The sequence below is a fragment of the Plutella xylostella genome, chromosome 3 (assembly GCF_932276165.1).
Source record: "Plutella xylostella chromosome 3, ilPluXylo3.1, whole genome shotgun sequence".
NCBI classification, from domain to species: Eukaryota; Metazoa; Arthropoda; class Insecta; order Lepidoptera; family Plutellidae; genus Plutella; species Plutella xylostella.
In genome coordinates this window covers 3653666-3670348 of record NC_063983.1, presented here as the reverse complement: position 1 = coordinate 3670348, position 16683 = coordinate 3653666, and the positions used below count along the sequence as shown (strand labels likewise).

The following is a 16683-nucleotide window of genomic DNA, read 5'->3' as shown; positions in this document are numbered from 1 at the left end:
AATAGCTCATGACCACAAAATCTGGGAACTTATTATTTAGCGACTATTATAACTATACTGTTGGTACCAACCTATGCGACTGTGGTACCGCCCCCCAGACTATGGAGCATTTACTCTCCTGTCCCCTGTGCCCTTCCATTCCACCTGCACACGGGAAGACTTACTCCAGGCCAACCAGAATGCTATCAAAGTTGCTTCTTTTTGGTCTGGACAAATATAAAAATTCGCATGTTCACTGACACGAAAGAAGAAGAAGAAGCGACTATTACCTAGTTTGTCGTCGACAGGCTTAAAAATTAAGCCACTTAACATGTACTTACACTGAATCTGGACCATTGGGTTGGGACATTTCGTGAAGCGTACAACTAGTCTACATAGGTACCTACTAGATAGAATGAAATAAAATAATTGCTTGTTTTTTGTCATTTACCCTTTTATCAAGTGTGTAAGACCATTGTATTGCGTCCTCTCTGTCTTATTTATAAGCAAACATCAAGGAAAAAATATATTTTCTTGACTTCTCTCGATATTTCTCTTGACCCGATAACGTTTCATACCAATCTTACGTTGATTAAGCTAACTTTCGAAATACTTAGTGTTAAGTATACTCAATATTTATTATGAAATAATTAATATGAAAAAATCGAAAATCTATGTGAGAGTTTTACATGGTTTTTAAAATATTTACATTCACGTTCTTAACTGTGCCTTGTATGGCATAGTAACATTAGTAACACATATAAGTATAAATATCTAACTTAAAAATTATCTTATCATTTGTAAGGATAGAACTTTGAAATTATCTTTGGATTAAGCGCGGTGGCGATTGGCGATTAACTTAACGTAGTCTTGTCATGACTGAGATACGGGTTCATTTCAATGTGTTGTTTATCTGAAATATTTATATTATAGATACTTATTCAACAATGCACTAACTGCGTTAAGTAATACAGTGATACATGCCCCGCGTGCTCTTACACCTGTACGCGGGAAGAGCTCATGACCGCTACCAGCGGTGCAGTATCAGTGGCCCAGTTCTGGGCATGTATTATTTAGCGACTTCGTTGGTTTGTCGTCGACACGATAATAAGAAGAATACAGTAGTAAAAATAAGGTGAACGTAGAGCAAAAATATTGTTCTACCATTCAACCTGTAGGAGATTCAGGGAACAGAAAGGACACTCTTTGTGTACCTACTTATGAAAATAGTAGGTTACTGATGAATACTACGTATGCCATCGCTGCTACTATTTAGTACCTATTTATTAATAAAATAAGTAGGTTGGTATTAATTTCCTTTCTCTTTAGTGTTTATATTTTTGTACAACTTCCTCATTTAGGTATATTCAAAATTGTCTCTCTTAGCTCGTAGGGTTGCCTGGAAGAGCGCTTTTAGCGATAAGGCCACCCTTATTGTATTATAGATTTTAAGTGTTTTATGTATAATAAAGTTATACTACTACTACTATACTACATTTCCACGGACATAAGTTTGCAGTGAAATGGGTCACAAAACCGCTCGGATAAAATGAAATTATAATTTAACCAGGTACCTATCTAACAACGATTACGACCCATCCTATTTCGTTCATTTTCATCGCAACACCATCTTCTATTAATTTTATAATTTTTAATGCTGTTTATTCATTAAAACTGCGTGTTTAATTCACCATACCGCTTATATAAGGCTAGCAAGGTTTTCCTCATGGAATATTACCTGTAATGGCGCATTGACGTCAATGGCTGGGATAATCGTTGCCATATCCTGTTTTACTTATTAAAACTTATTTCCTTTTTGCCGCGTCATTACAAGCAGTTTTTCATCTCGTATCGTTGTAGTGTTTTCATTGTAGCAAGCACAATTCTTCTTCAATATGTCGCACATTTAGGTCGTCCTACTTTCTATACATCATAATAATGATCAGCCCGTACTTTTTCACTGCTGGACATTGGTCTCTCCCAAGTTTTTCCACACCACTCTGTCCTCGGCCTTGCTCATCCAGTCACTACCAGCTGTATGCCTGTGCCTTGTTTCTCTCGTTACTCGTTCCCAAAGGTCTTTGAAATTACGTCTACCTATTATAGAGGTATGTAGATATGTACCTACATACTTAAACACATTCAGTTGTAAATAAAATAAATTAAACTCTATGTAAATTAGTGCATAAATAACACGTGCCAAGATAATAGCGGCTCGTTGACGCAAATGGAATACATTTCGTGGGTAATTCATGCAGATATTCTACTATGAGGTTGGTATTTATTATTCACGTGAACTAATTCATTTACACTTACTAGTGGTATTATCGTATCTAATAGCTTTAGTGCAAAAAGAAATTCAATGACAACTAGAACTCATTTTACAGGATTTTCACAGATGAAAAAGCGTGAAAACTAAAGTAATACTTATCTTTATTTTTAGCGAAATTTCGATATACTTACCTAATTGTTTTTTGCAGTAATCTAAGCGGTATATATAGTGACGTGATTATAATGTGTATCACTCACGTAGCTTGCATTAATGCCTAATTGCCTACGTGCAAAGATTAGTGCCTCCCATTTTTTATGATGTGAGGTGCCTTCGCTGTGTTGAGCGGTCTATGAGATTGGATGCCGTTGTAAGTGTCTTATAAAAGTACTAGCTGTTCCCGTGAACTTCGCTTCGCCGTAAAAAGTTTTCCCGTGGGAATTCCGGGATAAAACATATGTATACCATATTTCATTCAAATCCGTTCGTTCAGTAGTTTTGGCGTGAAAGAGTAACAGACAGACAGACACAGTTACTTTCGGAGATATTAGTTAGGATTTATTTTCTACAAATACTTCAGTATAAATAAATATAGCTAGTAACCTAAGTTTAGACTCCACCTATCACTGTAAACTTTCCATTCGTATGTTCCTTGATTGCGGGTGGTGACGTAAGAGCACTGCTTATAGCAGTTATCAGTGAGTTCATTACTTGAGTGATAATAGTAGTTGAGTGCCGTTACAATGTGGCTGAAGGGGGCTATCCAATATACGCAGTAATACGTACAATATAGAAATAACTATACAGTATAAACAAACAACGTATCTACAAACTTAATTAAAAGAAGAAAGTACAATTATAAAACCCACGTAGCTACATGAAACGAAATAATATAAAACTATTTTAGTGGAGGGCGGTCCGGTACATAAGTGGTATAGATTCATAAGCGGGGTCCGGGGCATAATCCCAGAGTACTTGTGTGTTATTATACACTCACGGGCAATGAAAAAGTTCCACTCACAAAATTCCGACACCAAACAAACCCAATTTTTTCAAACATCTTAAATAAAATTTTAACAAAACATTACCGTTTTAGTAGGTAATATCATGATGCTCTGTTAAATGTACTTATTTGTTGCAGAAGGTATCATTAAACTAGCCTTTTCCGTTTAGGAGTATTTTGGTGTTTTTCAGTGGAACCATTTCTTTGCCCGTGAGTGTATGTGTATAAATTCCGTGAGCTCGTTTTTCCGATGATAATTTTTACAAAAGTTCATTTGTCCGCTGCATAATTTTCCGACTATATTAACAACAAACATTACGACAGCGAACATAATTCCGAAACTATATCTGCGTTTCTTTACTGCGAAACTAATTTCTCCGACGGATTTTCACATTTTATTGTCACTATTTATAATCCATATACGTATGTTCATAACTACGAGTACGAGTACGTAGTTCATAACTACGAGTATAGTTCATAGTACGTATGTTCATAACTACGAGTACGTATAGTTCATAGTACGTATGTTCATAACTACGAGTACGTATAGTTCATAGTACGTATGTTCATAACTACGAGTACGTATAGTTCATAGTACGTATGTTCATAACTACGAGAACGTATAGTTCATAGTACGTATGTTCATAACTACGAGTACGTATAGTTCATAGTACGTATGTTCATAACTACGAGTACGTATAGTTCATAGTACGTATGTTCATAACTACGAGTACGTATAGTTCATAGTACGTATGTTCATAACTACGAGTACGTATAGTTCATAGTACGTATGTTCATAACTACGAGTACGTATAGTTCATAGTACGTATGTTCATAACTACGAGTACGTATAGTTCATAGTACGTATGTTCATAACTACGAGTACGTATAGTTCATAGTACGTATGTTCATAACTACGAGTACGTAGTTTGGGAAAAATATTATTCACGAGTTAATATTATTTATGGTTGATAAAAGTCCCCATTGGATACGAGAAGAGATTTTCACATACTGATGATAAAAACTGTTGATGCTAGGAACATTATTACAACTAATTAAGTCTTGAAATTTTAGTTTTGACTTTTGCTTTGCATAGACTTTTTTTGCTGCTGCATTACATATAACGTTAGCTATATTTTATCCCAAAATTTTCAGAGGAAATAATTTAATAAGTTATTAAAGTAAAGCTTTTGTGGAAAACGCTAAGTAAATATTATAGGCTCCTGCATGTACTAATCATTACACCTTTAAGAAAGGTATTAACATTCATATAAAAAAGGTCGCATGTTTTGTTGATAATTATTTAGTTATAGGTGATGATACAAACTTATTAACTTATAGGTACTCAAAGATAAAGTGCTCTTCACTTAAAGATCACAAATTCACGTGTTTAACCACGTTTCAATTTGCAATTAATTAACTAACAAAAATAAAAGTATGGATGTTTTATTTTACTTTTGATTAAGTAACTAACCGATTCTTCATATTTTATCTTAGTACCTACCTAACTATTCGCTCTTTATTATATTTTTATAAGCATTGTTTATTTTATGCCATACGCATCAATATTAGAACAAAATGTTTTGTTGACATGTATTTTACTAATCTACTATATCTGAAAATATCTGGACCATATCCCGAACGGTATACATTCGACATAGGCCAAAGGTTGAATTGGGATACACCACGGCAGATAGACTATGGCAGTGTCGGAGTGGTGGCCAAGGGAAGGGCGGCGATAAGTTATTAGTTTTATCCTATCGCCTGAAGTTCTCATTCCACGAGTAAATAGGTACAATATTTCATCAGGTACCTACCGCTCAAAATCAACAAAAACAAAGATTCATTATAGTTAAGTACCTAGTTACTTTTTGTAAGGTATTCTATACATATAATAATAATATTAGTAAAACAATGCATATGATACGGCGTACACGAGTTATTACAAAAAAAACCTGATAAGTTTATTCTTTTGGATAACTTTTAACCTCACGTTTAGTTTGTACCTATGTTTGGAGGTATTTAGGTATGTTTGGCTTGGCAACAGCACAGGGATTGTTATTACGAAATAATCGGTTGACGTATTTTATGAGTATGACAAATGATTTGGAGATGGCAATGTTTACTTGTTAATTTCATCATACTGTTATGTGTTGTCAAGATGTTAGTTGCTCGTGTCATTTATAGAGGATATGGCAAGACTAGTATACGAAGCTGAAAGGGGGAGTGAGACTCAAGGGGTCATTCTGAATAACTTTCGCTGTACGAGTTTTGATAAACGTACGCAAAAAAAGAATAAAAAATATTTAAAACAATATTTTGGCCTCGGGACTTTTTGCAATGGAATTGCATTTTTTTTTGCGAAGTTTGTTGTTCTAATTAAGCCCCCGAGTCTCTCGACTTTGCAACACCCTATTATATTTTGATTTTTGCCGCCACCATAATGTAAATTTTACATTATTCGTTGAATATTAAGATTTCTGTGACGTTTATAGAAAATTCTAAAATAATCATTTTATCACTGTGTGGTAGTATAGTATACTATGCCTTCACTGATACCTCCTCGACCTCAAAATTGACGCATTCCCTCTTATTATAAAAAGGTTCAATGAATATGAATTGATATGAATAAACCATCTTTGGTCTATGATTTATATTAAGGGTCTAAGTTTATCAATTACATTAACATAATTAATGCGCTAAAACGCGTGTGCTATCAGAACTAAAATGACATCATTGTTTGATAGGCAATTTTACATAGGCTTTTGTATAATTGGTATGATTTCTTTCAAAACATAAATACATAATTACACCATTTTACGTCCACCAGCCCGCGCTAGGCCTGCGTGGTGGATGGTGGACCCTTCCTTCATTTGGTAGGAGACCCGTGCCCCAGCAGACGTCATGGTTGTGGTGAATGACTTACGGAAACTTTTATTTCAGACATCAGACCTTGCATTAAATGTTATTACAGATATACAAATACTTAATTCAAACCCCGACGAAAAGAGGGTTGGGAAAGAGGGGTGTTATAAGTTTAACGTGTCTGTGTATCTGTCTGTGGTCCCAAACGGCTGAACGATTTTCGATTTTTTTTTCTTGGGTCATAGGTAATGTCACTTCGAGTGTCAGTGTGATAAAGCATACTCAGACTATTTTAAGCACTGTTATATTTTATCAAAATAACCTTAGCCAGTCAAAAGCCATGCGACTTTTGAATGGTGGGGTTTTTTATAACTTGTTAATAATTTGTTTTTTTACTTATCAAACCCCTTTGTTTCCGTCGTGAGTTAATAAAAGTCTATTTCGTAAATTTATTATAATTTTTGTACACATACATACATATTTATATGTTTATGCACATTATGAAAATATTGGTGATGCAATAGGAAGAGAACCTGCATAAGCAGCTTATCAGCGCGCATGCGCACGGCGACGACTTTATCAAATAATAGGAAGTCATTCATGATTATTTATTGCTATAAACTTGTGAAATAAGTGCCACTTTTGTTTAATCACCATATTTGTAATCTGAACAAATATATCTTTAGGTAATCTATACTATGTCTAGCTTTTGTAACAAATACTCGTTATAATAGATTGTGTTTTATAGTAAACTAGCTGTTCCCGCGCGCTTCGCTTCGCCTTAAAAAGTTTTCCCGTGGGAATTCCGGGATAAAAAGTAGCCTATGTTCTTTCCCAGGGTCTAGACCGTATGTATACCAAATTTCATTCAAATCCGTTCAGTAGTTTTGGCGTGAAAGAGTAACAGACAGACAGACACAGTTACTTTCGCATTTATAATATTAAGTTAGGATGTTAGCGGAAATAAATTATCCAGTAGATTACTATAGTTTAGACATTTTACTAACTTTTACTTTACTTTTTAAGTTTTCAGGTGTGACCGTCTTGTTGAACTAGGACGTAAACTCGTAGACCTACAACTTACAAAGTAAACTTAAGTACTATTTGTAGAAACGCTCGCGCACGACTAGCAAGACAACGTAAACTAAATTTTTGTTAGTTCGAAAGCTTTTGTGCAGAGGGCACTTTGAAAGCTTTCGTAGCAAGAAATTTAAATCCCCGTCAGTTTGGCCCATAGATGGCGGTAGGTGTATCAAATTCTACAAAAACACCATTTAGTACGTATTGATGATAATGATTGAAACACCATTGATGATAGGGTCGGTTTATATTCTGAAAGCAAAACCGATGTATGTATAGTTAACCGATGTCTAGTTAAGTATATATTTTCATTTATGTATAAGCAGCTAATGGTAATGAGTTTATGTTGAATATTGGAAAACTATCGATTGTTGTAACAATTTAGTATACCAACTTAGTAATCGAAGTGATTAAATTAATGATCTTTTATATCAATATCTATTAAGGTCAACGGAAATCTTTTAAAGACTTTTCTGGCATAAATGCAAATAAAATGCATTAAAAATTAATTTAATGTGATGATAATGGATACCTTCTTTTAATAGTGGAATTTTTTGGTGATAAAGAGCGGGAACTATCTTGAAACTTATTCAGATAATGTATGCAGGATGTCTTATTATTTTCTTGTAAGCAATTTGAAAGACTTGTACTAGATGTACTGATACCTAGTCCCAAATAGTTATAATGTATAATACTTTAGACCAAAATTTTCATCTCTAAGTTACATCAAAGAACCAATAACAAAATCATATTTGTAAATTTTAATGAGCGTATTACAAATTTGGATGCCTATACGTTAACTTGGCACGTGCTTTTTTGATATCAATGAAATCATATACCTACTCTTTTATTTACATAGTCTATTTATTAAGAAAAATGTGTTCTACCACAATACAAGTATGTATGAATCATACATATCTACATAATTATTGGTGTTTGTTCAAATGGCTTCAACTGCGGAGTATGCGTCATTTAATTAATGACTTTCCTGATTCTTCATTTTCCAAAAAATATATACTTAATTATTAGATTCAATAAATACAAGGCTTACTCCCGAAAACTACAACAGATTTACGGCTGAAATGCTGACCGTTTCCAAGAAAAATACCCGCGGAAATGAAAAATCTGCAATGGGTCTTGTTATTTAGTTAAGTTAATCGGAACCCTGATATTTACATCACCCCCTGTATATTTTATGGGTATTAGCCGATATCAAACATTTTCCATACTCGTAAATGGGAGAGAACTCCTTCATCGTAAGGAGATTTTTTTAAATTCCATCAGAATATCATGTCATAATATTAAACAGCTTGTTGTCAGCTACTTTTCTTTGATTTGTAGAGTATAGGTAACTATTTTAGTCGTGTTGAGGTACATAATTGATCTTCGATCGAGTCGTGTCGTGGGGCTCGTGTTCATGCAGATCTATCGCTCGCACTCTGCTCTTATATCACGTGTATCTAAATTGTTAATTTTATGTATTTCTAATTTGCATCACGCGGTGGGAACTTTTCGGATCCACAAACTATTCATTCGTTTTCTCGAATAGTGAACCTTATATCATTTCGACAATAGGGTCGTTTTCCGATTGATCCACGTTTTCTACAGGTTGGTAAACAGGAAAACACCGGTATGTGGTGTCAACAGTTCAACTACTTGACTTTACACTCTTGTTAATATGTATTATCCTCTATTGTTCGTGCGGTTAAGTGTTTCTGGTAACGTCAAAGGTTCTGACTAGGTACGACATTTTAAAGTTAATTACTTTTCTTCCAATTTCTAGTAAAAAAATAAATTATTGAATTCCGATAGATCTTAACTTCTTAGGCAAATATGTCTTAACTTAGGTAAGGGAAAAAGATGAATGAAATGCAGAAATAAGATTTGAAATAATGTTTTTTTTATTTAACTTACTGGCTTGTCTTGTAAGTGTTCATTTATGAAATCTTTTTAAACATAAAAAATAACAATCCGAACCCACTCATCCTCGGTGCGGCTCAATACAACATCTCGTTTACAATAAAATTACTCTTTAGACTATATATCACATACAATTTAACGTTAACCTATTAAAGCTTCGGACCGCTACACACTAACATTACGTAACTAAGTAAAGCTGAGATCCTTACAGTAGTAAGTCTAACTCGAAGTTCCAATGTTTAGAACATGAACGACACTACAACTAGTGGAAGACGAAGAGGCTTGCGGCGAGGCGAGACCCCGATCGGTGCTGGAACAGATGTGACCGCGAGGCCCGGCAGCCGCCGGCCGGGCTGCGGCCTACCAGGGGCGCCACACGGCCTTGCACACGCTGGTGCTGCAGTCCAGCGGCGCGGGCGAGGGCGGCAGCGGCGAGCAGGGCGGGGACGGGCTGCCGTAGCCCGAGGACGAGGAGGCGCTGGAGGGCGCGGGGCTGGGCGGGCTGGCGGGCGGCGAGTCCACCGCGCGCTGCATGTCGTTGAGGCGGTGGCCCAGGTGCGTCATGAGCTGCGTGCCCAGCCGCACGTCCACGCCGGGGATGGACGCCAGGCAGCGCGACACCTCGTTGGCGGCGTGCGTGAACCCGGCGCGGAAGCGGTCGGCGTCCACGGAGGGGGTCAGCGACAGACGGCGCTGGCGGCGCAGCTTGTGGAGGTGGCGCACGGTCAGTTCCAGGATGTCGGCCTTCTCCAGCTTGGCGACGTTCTCGCCCTCGGACTGCAGCGCGGACACCATGAGCTCCTTGAGCTCGTCCAGGCACCGGTTGATGCGAGCGCGGCGCTTGCGCTCCAGCATCGGCTTCATCACTTTGCGGTACTGATAAGTGCGCGAGACGGGCTGCGGCCCGTCGTCGGGGAGCGAGTACGCGATCTCGTAAGACATGTTGGACATTTGTGTTTGTGTTGTGAGTTGAGAGCGTGCGTTAGCGCTGAGCGTTGAACGCGGAATGCGGCTGACTGGTCGGGCGGGGGCTTATATAGGGAAGGGCGAGCGCGCGATCGTGGGAACGCACGGATCCGTCGAGTTCCCACACGCGCCACCTGTGCGGAGCAGCTGCCGGCGCGGCGCGAGGGGCGCGGGGCCGGGGCGGCGGGGCGCGGGGCGGGGCGGGGGGGGTCGGCCCCGCGCGTGCGCGTCGTAAACAATCGGCGCGGTGCGCGGGCGCACGGCGCGACGCCGCCGCCGCGCGGTAATTGCCGGCGTTAGTCACGCCGCGGACAGATTCGACGCTCGCTCCGCTACCGGTCACCCACCACTTAGATCATGCTAGACCTATACGCGAACGTGGAAACTTCCATTATTAGGAATAAATCTTATCGACCTTTAACTTGTGCTACCAACATTGCGTAGCAGGAAGTTCGTAGCGGCGGCGTAGCATATATGAAATAGGGCACTGCTACGCCGTCGTAGCACGCAAAAGAACATTTGCCTAAATTTCGTAACAGATGTAACTAATTAAAGTAAATCTAATTAAGTCTCAATCTTATGGTAGTAATGTCGCAATGCGAGATGATAGCGATCGTAATTCGATCAGCGGGCGGGCACAGTGGCGTCCGCCGCCGCCGCCCGCTACTGTTGGCGATCATCAATCACTTGCGCATGTAATAATTATTATTGACAGACAGAATCTCCGTTCGCTATTTCGCTCCAAATGGGATGACTTGGGTAATGAGATGTGATGATCGCAGTTTGGAAATTTGAGTTGTATAGACTTGTAGAGTTGGGTTTTTGGATAAGTGTATAATGGTGGATGTTAATATTATGTCTATATGTTATGTATATGATGATATGTTGCTTGGCGCCGGTAGCGAGACAGCTCATGCGAGCCGGTAGCCGGTGGGCGGCGCCCACGCAGGCCGTCTCGTGAGAAATCACCTCCGACACCCTGTATCGAAGACCGATAGCATCTCCGGCCTCAATCAATGCTTTCTCTCCACTCGGCCATTCGATATCGATTACTAAAAACCTCCGCGGCTAATGTTAAAAATTCCACGCACTAATGCGCCAGTTTTAGGACGGAAAATTGACAATTACTAAACGAGCCGTTTAGATTGTGATAATGGTGTCGTCACTTGGTAATGTGCAGGACTATTACTAGTGCGGAAAGTTTAGCTAATGGGGTGCTCGTTATCTGACAAGCTTGTCATGTTGTTTGTATGACACGAGCTCTATTTTTTATGGTGGTCTTTCGTGGATACAAGTCTTTAAATATCTATTCGATGAACTAATAATATACTCGTACTTTCAACAAAAAGTCGGTAGACAGATCAAAAATGTAATACTGTTCCTGTAAAATAGATCTTCAATGATTACCATAACTCATTCTTCAGACAAGACCGTCAACAGATATCAACATTGTTATAAATAGATGTCGACAAAGTATGGTTATGGTCCCGATGCGAGAGATAAGGCGGTAGGTTACCGGTTCAAGACTTCACTGACAATAGCAAGCGGCGAGGAATTTTCCTATTTGCATTACGTATTATTAGATTTCATTGTTTCACACCTTGCTCTTTATTTGAGTTCGCCTTGGTCTTTTTATAATATTATTATGGTTATTTGGATTAGTTGGTGGTTTGGTTATCGTGAAAATCTACTATTTTTTTACTGTTTGACCAATTTATACATTAGAAGTATCTTTACTTCATAGTATGGTTTGATAAGTGACGAGACTAATTGGCGTGATACTTGTTATTATTCTGTGGTGATACGAAATAAGGGTATGTTATGAAATGTTAGGATAACGGTTATCTGTGGGATTAAAATAAGTAATGCTGCCAGTACCTGAGACTCATCACATTGTGAATCACACACTTAGTCAACTAACTTAAGGGTGCTTAAGGTATCCGTATTTTAACGTTAGTATGTATATTCTAGTGTTCATTGGATAATACAGAGATACAGACTGACAAACCAACAGTCTTTAACAGCAACATTGATAAGAATTAGTCAGATATTATAATACGTTGTCTGTTTGTTTGTCGGGTAGTTGTCAGCACGCGCGTTTAATTGCCTCAGCGATATAAATAATTATCTGATAACAATTGATAGCAGAATGTAAATCCCTTGTTCTATTTTGAGACTTTAATTATATCCTATACCTAGCATATTTTGCATGATTAGTCATTTGTTTTTTTTTATAATAAAATTATAAATAACCTTTTTTAACTACGTTTAGCTTTAGATATAAATTGTTAATTGATGTTCTATAGCTTCTTTGAGATAACGGCCACTTTATTGTCCATACTATAGCGGGTTCACGTCTCGGGTTTCGTTTTAAACGTGATTTTAACATGCTTGACTTGAGCGTTGTTTATAAATCTTCTCGTGTGAATGCACTAAGCGATGAACATCCAATGCTTCGCCGCCTTGATTACATGACCGTTAGCCATTATCGAATCTGACTGTCTAATCTTCTGACTTCTGACAAACTCTAGTCCAGCTGTAGTATTTGTCACCAATACATTAAGAAGAAGTAGAAAAGTAAGTAACTCATATCGGGATATAATAAACGATCACGATGTTTGTAGTTTTCCAACACGAGGTGACGTGCGCAGCGAGCGTGCCCGGCAGCGGCGACCGCACGCAGTCCACATCTACTCAATAACAACTTAATTACCATCTCTGCACTTCCTATCTGCATCTAGGCATTAGCCACTTAGCTGATCACTGTATTTAACTTTACTGATCAAAATATAAACAGGAAAAGCGTGTAAATGCTGTGTTCTGTACTCGGCCACACGCCTATGTGCAGATAAAAATTGTAATCAACACCAAACTGTTAGTAAATAAGTTTTTTGTGAAATAACGACGTCAGTACAATGTCACATGATCCTTATCGCCACGCAACACACAAACAGGTCGAAATCTCTAGCACGCCCTGCCGTCACGTAGTCACAACATTGCCCCTAGCTTTGAACGTGACCTAATGCGTTTTGTAAAACGAACTGCAAAATTTTAACAAACTTACCAACGATATAGAAGACGATGAACTTTCACCTTAATTCCGACGTCCTTGAGGTTGGGTTTCCCGCTTATGTAAGTTTGTGTACGTGCTACGCTAAGCGCTCGTGCCTTCGTATCTGTAAGTGTGAGGACATAAGGTTCATTTTGTATCGTTGTGGCCACGCGTCGGTCGTCGCTCGTGTGACTCATGCCCCGGCCTCGCCGCACACGCGCTGCTAATGTTCTCGAATCACTTACCTGTTCATGTCGCGACTGTAATTTGACTAAATCGAACCACCACCAATCCATATTTTTCAAAAATACGGTTGGGTTTTTAACTGGACTACCATTTACCTAGTCTTGGCTTAAATGATAAAGATTTTTTACTACTAATAGCTAATATTATTCGACATTAAAATACGATCAAGCTATCATTGTGTTTACCAATCCACAGTATGTTGATTATATAACGTGACCTTCCCAATTACAATTACTAGTTATTCCTCTTACTAGTTTCAAGGAACATCTTATGACTTATGTACCTATGACAGAAAAACATAGATTTATGTGTGAACAGGAACAATAATTATCACTTGATAATGATGACCACTGACCGCTTTTGATGACGTCATACTCTGCCGGATCTTATGAAGAAAAGCTTACTTACAGATTCACCTTTAAGCCTTTAGTATTACAGTTTCTTCTCCTCAGTATGTTCAACATACATTCTGGTTTAAAATACAGGTTCTCTGATGACGAATAAGGCTTTATTCAAATCAGATGCAGGTATGACGATGTGAGAAGAATTCTGAGTAAAATGTTAGATGCTGGAAACATGTTTATGTCGTGTGTCATACGTATCACACTACTTTTTGGATACGGTTACTTCCCCTGTGTTATTCAGAATTGGTTTGGAATGTCCACAATGTGTTAATAAAGTGAATGATTCGAAGACACAAGAATACATCTAAGAGGCATATAATGTATCCGATATTATGTATGGGCGAATGATGATGAAAGCGAAGTGAAAACCCCAAATGACACAAAAATTCAAGTAAGTATACTGAGAAAAAATACAGTTTAAATAACGAATGTAATAATAATAATAATAATGTCTACGAACTGATTTGAAATTTACTCTTGAAAACCCCAAATGACACAAAAATTCAAGTAAGTACTGAGAAAAAATACAGTTTAAATAACGAATGTAATAATAATAATAATGTCTACGAACAGATTTGAAATTTACTCTTGAAAAAAGTTATATCGATGCCTGGACGATAGGAACTGCAATAATAAGATTATCAGGTTATCATGATAGTCGAGAATAGAACTTTCTAGTCCATAGCAACTTGGCAACATGATGGTAGATACTCACTGGTTTCGTCACCGGCTGAGTGTCAGACCACACGTACACATAAAACGTAAAACTCTTATCTACGATCTATGACTGAACCAGTTCAAGCGGGCTACCGACCGAAACGCGTAAGCGACGCTGTTTGCATGGCGGTTACGACGTTTTTGCCGTGAGCCCGGTGTAGCTGACTTTAACTAACGCTAATAAAATTTTACTCACAATAAAATAGGTACAAACTTGCTTTTGTATTAAGTCAGGAGTGTACGATGTGTTAAGATAATACCTATAAGTATAATAATTCACCGATTAATGTACTGTAATGTTTAACCGTGAATGTATCGTAATATTGTACCTACTATATGTGTAAATTCATTTTAATGTGCCAAGACAAACCATTCCGGTTTAATGGCGCTGTCAAACAAAAATGTATTGTATATATGCCTGTTTTTATAAATAAATAATAATAAAAACATCGACTCAAGTATTGACGTAATTACGTACCAATTACCGATTGTCAACAATGCTATGACAAACTCGTTTTATCGATAAAACTTTCAAGTACATTTCTGTGAAATCGCGATGACTACGAGTATAACTCTAAGTACTTGATAATCTACTGATCAGATAATGGGGAAATTGGTGTAATAAATGCGTATGTGTAGTTTTTTTGTTCCATAACAAATTTTGTGCTACACATTTACATGTGCACGTACAAAAAGGTGATTGGTTACTTGTTTATCTTTGACTTCATGGTATCCTTGGGTATGTCTAATCCCACGGACATTTGTGTTCAATCGGCGTATAGCAAATATTGTGTTAGGTCCCGGCGGCGGCGTGACGGCGGTGCGTTATCAAAGCGGATAACGTTTTTGCCGACGGTACTGGCGCCACTGGGTGCAAACTGCGACAAATGTGCAGTGGAGAATTGCCAGCCTAATGACTTACATGTGCAAAGCTTTTTCTACCACCAGAGATAACTTGACGCGATTTTTTCAACATCCCTCTTGAGACGGTTTATGGCACTCTAAAACGCTACCTTCGCGGTAGGTAGACTGCCGACATGTATAGTTGTTATTTGTTTAGGCGTGCCTCAGTTCCATGGCAGGCACCCAGAAAACTTTAAAATCGTAACGGTTTTGACACTTCAACCCGCGCATTAGCGTTATCGTTTCGGCATCTTTCAAGTGCCCGAACAATGGTGGGAAGACAAAGCCGGAGGCAAAGACAAGCGAACACGTGTTCATAACTAATTTTTCTCAGAACACAACAATACCAGGGCAACAGGTACCGCTGCAAGTGCACCGAGTGATAAACAAAAGGCGACGGGTCGCCGATGTCTCCCAGGGGCGGGAGCGCGGTGGCGCCAATTTTTTTCAGCGTCAAAGATTACTTGCAGCTAAGAGGTGTCGAAACAAATGAAGTGCGATGGTCTGGCTTTTGTACGTTCGAGTGTCTGTCAAGAGGACGACAGGACACTTGTCTTGTAAATGTTAATTGAAAAAAATACGACGTCGGCAGTTCGTCATGCAGTTGCGGTTAGAAAAGTTTTTGCCGATTTAACCGCAGGCCAGCGAGGCATAAAGCTCATAGCGTGATCCCAACCGACTCCAACGTGCACTTGCCGTGTTTGTTCTAGGAATTTTACACGCATAAAGTCTTCTGGAAGTATTTACATGAATCTATAAAAGCTAAACAATTTCCCATTCATACATAAAGGGCTCAGTTGAAAAAGAATTAACTTCTTTTCAGTGTCTGTAAGCAGACTACCGGATTTGGCGAAAGTTTATAATTCGCAATTATAAGTTTTATTGTGGGGCAAGGGAGCGAATAATTCTTGACTTCTGCAATTGGCGTTACAAGGAATAAATACAATGCGTACTTGGATTTTCCAATGTTCTATGGAACCGCAGCTATTGCTTTAGACTTTAGAGGCTGTCGGCGAACCGCATAGGGAAGTCATAAAAGACCATTACGTTTTCAATGTATCTGCAGATATCCGTGAAAATCTAAACATAAAAGGCAAGTTTATTGTTTTGTATAACTGTTCGGCCGGTCGTTACGAATTCTCCGAACACTCGAAAACCCTTTACAAATCTCGAATGCGCGAAAACCGAAAATATCCACGTGCTGCATGCCGACAAACGGACCGCCTAATGACACTCTATTTAACGTTATTGAAATTCTTGAAATCATAAAATGGTTTTT

The 16683-nt window shown here is 38.3% G+C and overlaps 1 protein-coding gene across 1 annotated transcript; it reads right to left on the bottom strand.

The window, feature by feature from the left end:
• Nucleotides 1-9074: 9074 nt before the first annotated feature.
• LOC119693485 (enhancer of split mbeta protein) lies at nt 9075-10140 on the bottom strand. Its single transcript, XM_038117106.2, has one exon. The coding sequence runs from the start codon at nt 10065-10067 to the stop codon at nt 9477-9479; it is 591 nt and encodes a 196-aa protein (XP_037973034.2). The 5' UTR covers nt 10068-10140; the 3' UTR covers nt 9075-9476.
• Between the last annotated feature and the right edge of the window lie 6543 nt (nt 10141-16683).